Genomic DNA, 3,086 nt, shown 5'->3' with positions numbered 1-3,086 from the left:
GGGTTTCTCTGTGTAGCCCTGGCTGTCCTGGAACTCACTCTGTAGACCAGGCTGGCCTCGAACTCAGAAATCCACCTGCCTCTGCCTCCCAAGTGCTGTGATTAAAGGTGTGCGCCACCACGCCTGGCTAAATGATGCCATTCTAACACAACTCATTACAAGTAAATTAGGAAAAGAACTTTACAGTAACCTGAAAAGATCAGTGTAACAGTACAGCACTGAATATAGCTCAGATTTCTTTCTGCCAGTATCTACAGCACTAGACTAAGTCAGTGGTTCTCAACCGTCCTAATGCTTTGGGGACTCCAACCATAAAAATATTTCTCTTGCTACTCCATAACTGTAATTTTGCTACTGTTATGAATCATAATGTAAATATTTTTGGAGACAGAGCTTTGCCAATGGAGTCGAAACCCATGGGTTGAGAACCACTGCTCTAAGATCTTCAGATTATAGAGTCACTCCATTATAAGGTCCTGACAACTCTTTTTCTTTCTGCAATACTGGAAATTGAACAGAAGATCTTCAGGTGCTAGATAACGACTGAGCTAGACCTCAACTGTAATCCCGAAGCACTGCAATACGGGTATCTTTTCTCACACCCCAGGGGAGAAAACCCTCATTAAAGAAATGAAGGAATGGGTGAAATGCCAAGAGATGCTGGCTAATACACTACAAAAGCAGCCAACTACTTTCATAGCATCACCACCAGGTGAGGTAAAAGTTTAGATACATACAAAGCTCTCGTAGAAGAAATGATTATTGACTGGTCCATGCTGGGATAAATATTTTAGAAATTTTTTCTCATTGATATTATTTGGGCAATGTATCAAAACAGTCCGCTGGGCCTGTTCTCTTCTCTCTTTCTGCACCTCAGAAAATTTCTTTTGGAGGGTCTTGTCTTCAATGCCTACAAATAAGACAAAAACATTTCTAATATACACATAAAATTTAAAACATATGTTGATAAAGTTTATGAAGATTAAACATGTAATTAAAACCATTTTATCCTAACCAAATATTTAAAATTTTTAATTTTTGTGTGCTCATATGCAGCTGTGCATTGGCATACATGTAGAAGTTAGAGAACAGCTTTGGGGAGTTTATCTATGAAATGGCATCACAGGGCTGAGGGATGGCTCACTGGTTAAAATGGAGTCACAGGGCTGAGGGGATGGCTCACTGGTTAAAATGACTGCCATAGAATTTTGAAGACCAGAGGTCAGACCAGGTAGGCAGGGAGGCTCACCTGCAATCGCTAGAAGCTAAATTACAACAGAATCTCTGGCAGAAACCGTATTTGGATTTGCTGGGTTATTTAAAGAATTTTCAACAGAAGCTGCTTCTGCTAAATCCAATTCAGTCATTTCAACATACATCAAATGTCTTGCACGACTGTTCTAGAAATCTATCCACAGGTTACTGGGATACAAGAAAGGCTCAATATGCAAGTCTGTTATCAATAGGATTGTGCTGAAAACTCCAAAATAATAAAACAGACATTTCATAGGCAAAGGGTTCTGAGAACCAGGAAAATCAGCTGTTCATTAGCCTGGAGTGTAGTCAGCCTCTCGCAACATCTTATGAATATTACACTGGCTAGTTTTAGCGTTATCAGAAACAAGGGAACTTCAACTGAGAAAATGGCTCTATCAAGATTGTGTTGCAGGCAAATCTGTAAAGCATTTTCTTTAATGAGAGATTGGTATTGATGGGACCAAGCTATTGTAGGTGGTACCATCTTGGCTTTGTGCTCCTGGATTATAAAAAAGCAGATTAAGCAAGCTTCTGCCCCAGATTTCTGACCAGTTGGAATTCCTGCCTTGGCTTTCCTCAGTGAACAGTGGGTCGAAATATGGAACTCAAATAAATTCTTTCCTTCCCTGGTTGCTTTTGGTTATGGTCTTTCAGTACAGCGCTAATAACAAAGATTACCAAAGGCAGACGCGCTAAGGTCAGGGATGAAGCAAGGCCCGCTCCCTGCGGGCAAGACTGTTACAAGCACCGCGAACGGTTTCTGTGTTGAACTATAAAGCACTCGCCAACTGCGTTCCTTCCCTAAACAATTTCACTGCTGTACAGGGCAGTCGTACTCCAGTGACGGGCGGGAGGGAGACTGGGCCGCTCGGCCTCCGCCCGCCCCGGCCAGCGCCGTCACCTGTTTCCGCAACCGCCGAAGGCTGTTCTTCGCTCCCGACGCTCGCCGCTATAGTCCCTGGACAACTGAGGTGCCTGGAAAAAGAGCGCGGGATTCGGTTCCTTCTCTGGGAACACACGGGCAAACGGGTCAAGAACCCCACGCCGCGAGCAGCCATTGTCAGGGCAGCAGGAAGTAAACGCCAAAGGTCAGCGGGCTTCTGAGCATGCGCGCCGACAGACTGCAACAACGGGAAGCCCATTAGGTCAAACTAGGAAGTCACTATCAGGTAGAAAGCAAAATACGAAGGCCAGAATGGAAATTGCTGAGGTTTGCATATACTTACGTGGTCTGAATTTAACTTTCTGTGTGCCTCACTGAACCCTGGTGAAGTGTTGCTACTCCATTATACAGCGTTTAACTTGTTACGCTTTATTCACATTTTGTTGAAGAGGAACATGAATGAGCCTCAGAAGTCAGACTCAAGTCAGACTACCAAAGTTATTGTTTTGTTCCTAAATAGGCACGTTTTAAATCCCTAGTTAGATATCTTTTTAAAAGTGCTAAATGCTACTAACTTTATTGAGTTTGTATGACTATTGAGTTGTTCCTTTCACTAATTCAAAATTTAATTAGATTCCCCCTAACTTTCTACATTTGTTGTAAGTAAGTTTTACTAATTGAACTATATTCTTGCATTCCACCTCACAACAGAGGAAAGTTTTCAGTTTTCTTTATTTATAAAGTATGTGTCCTTTATGTAGCTTTGTACTTGTGAGTGCAATGCCCAAAAGTGCCACCAGAGGGCATGCGCTCTGGAAGGGGTGAAGATACCAGGGACTGTGATCCTGGTATCACGTGGGTGCTGGGAACCAAACTGTGATCCTCTGCAAAAGCAACGTGTCCTCTAACTCCTGAGCTGTCTTTCCAGACTCTCAGAGAGATGGTG

At 42.9% G+C, this 3,086-nt stretch overlaps 1 protein-coding gene across 3 annotated transcripts in view; it reads right to left on the bottom strand.

Moving 5' to 3' along the window:
* Positions 1-2,345, bottom strand: part of Mtpap (mitochondrial poly(A) polymerase) — an 18,919-nt gene extending 16,574 nt beyond the window's left edge. Inside the window, exons 1-2 of one of the 3 annotated variants that reach the window (XM_029471956.1) lie at positions 2,159-2,345; positions 738-910 (exon numbers count right to left, since the gene is read on the bottom strand). Coding sequence is in view for 2 of the 3 variants with exons in the window: in XM_021150534.2 (XP_021006193.1) it covers positions 738-910; positions 2,159-2,315 (330 nt within the window). In the remaining variant the exon portion in view is untranslated. The remainder of the gene's footprint in view (positions 1-737; positions 911-2,158) is intronic. The other 2 variants (XM_021150534.2, XM_029471955.1) reach the window with 2 other exon arrangements.
* Positions 2,346-3,086: the final 741 nt, after the last annotated feature.

Source organism: Mus caroli, chromosome 18 (assembly GCF_900094665.2).
Source record: "Mus caroli chromosome 18, CAROLI_EIJ_v1.1, whole genome shotgun sequence".
Taxonomy (NCBI): Eukaryota; Metazoa; Chordata; class Mammalia; order Rodentia; family Muridae; genus Mus; species Mus caroli.
Note: the sequence above shows the minus strand (reverse complement) of the source record. Positions and strands in the feature narration are given on the sequence as shown.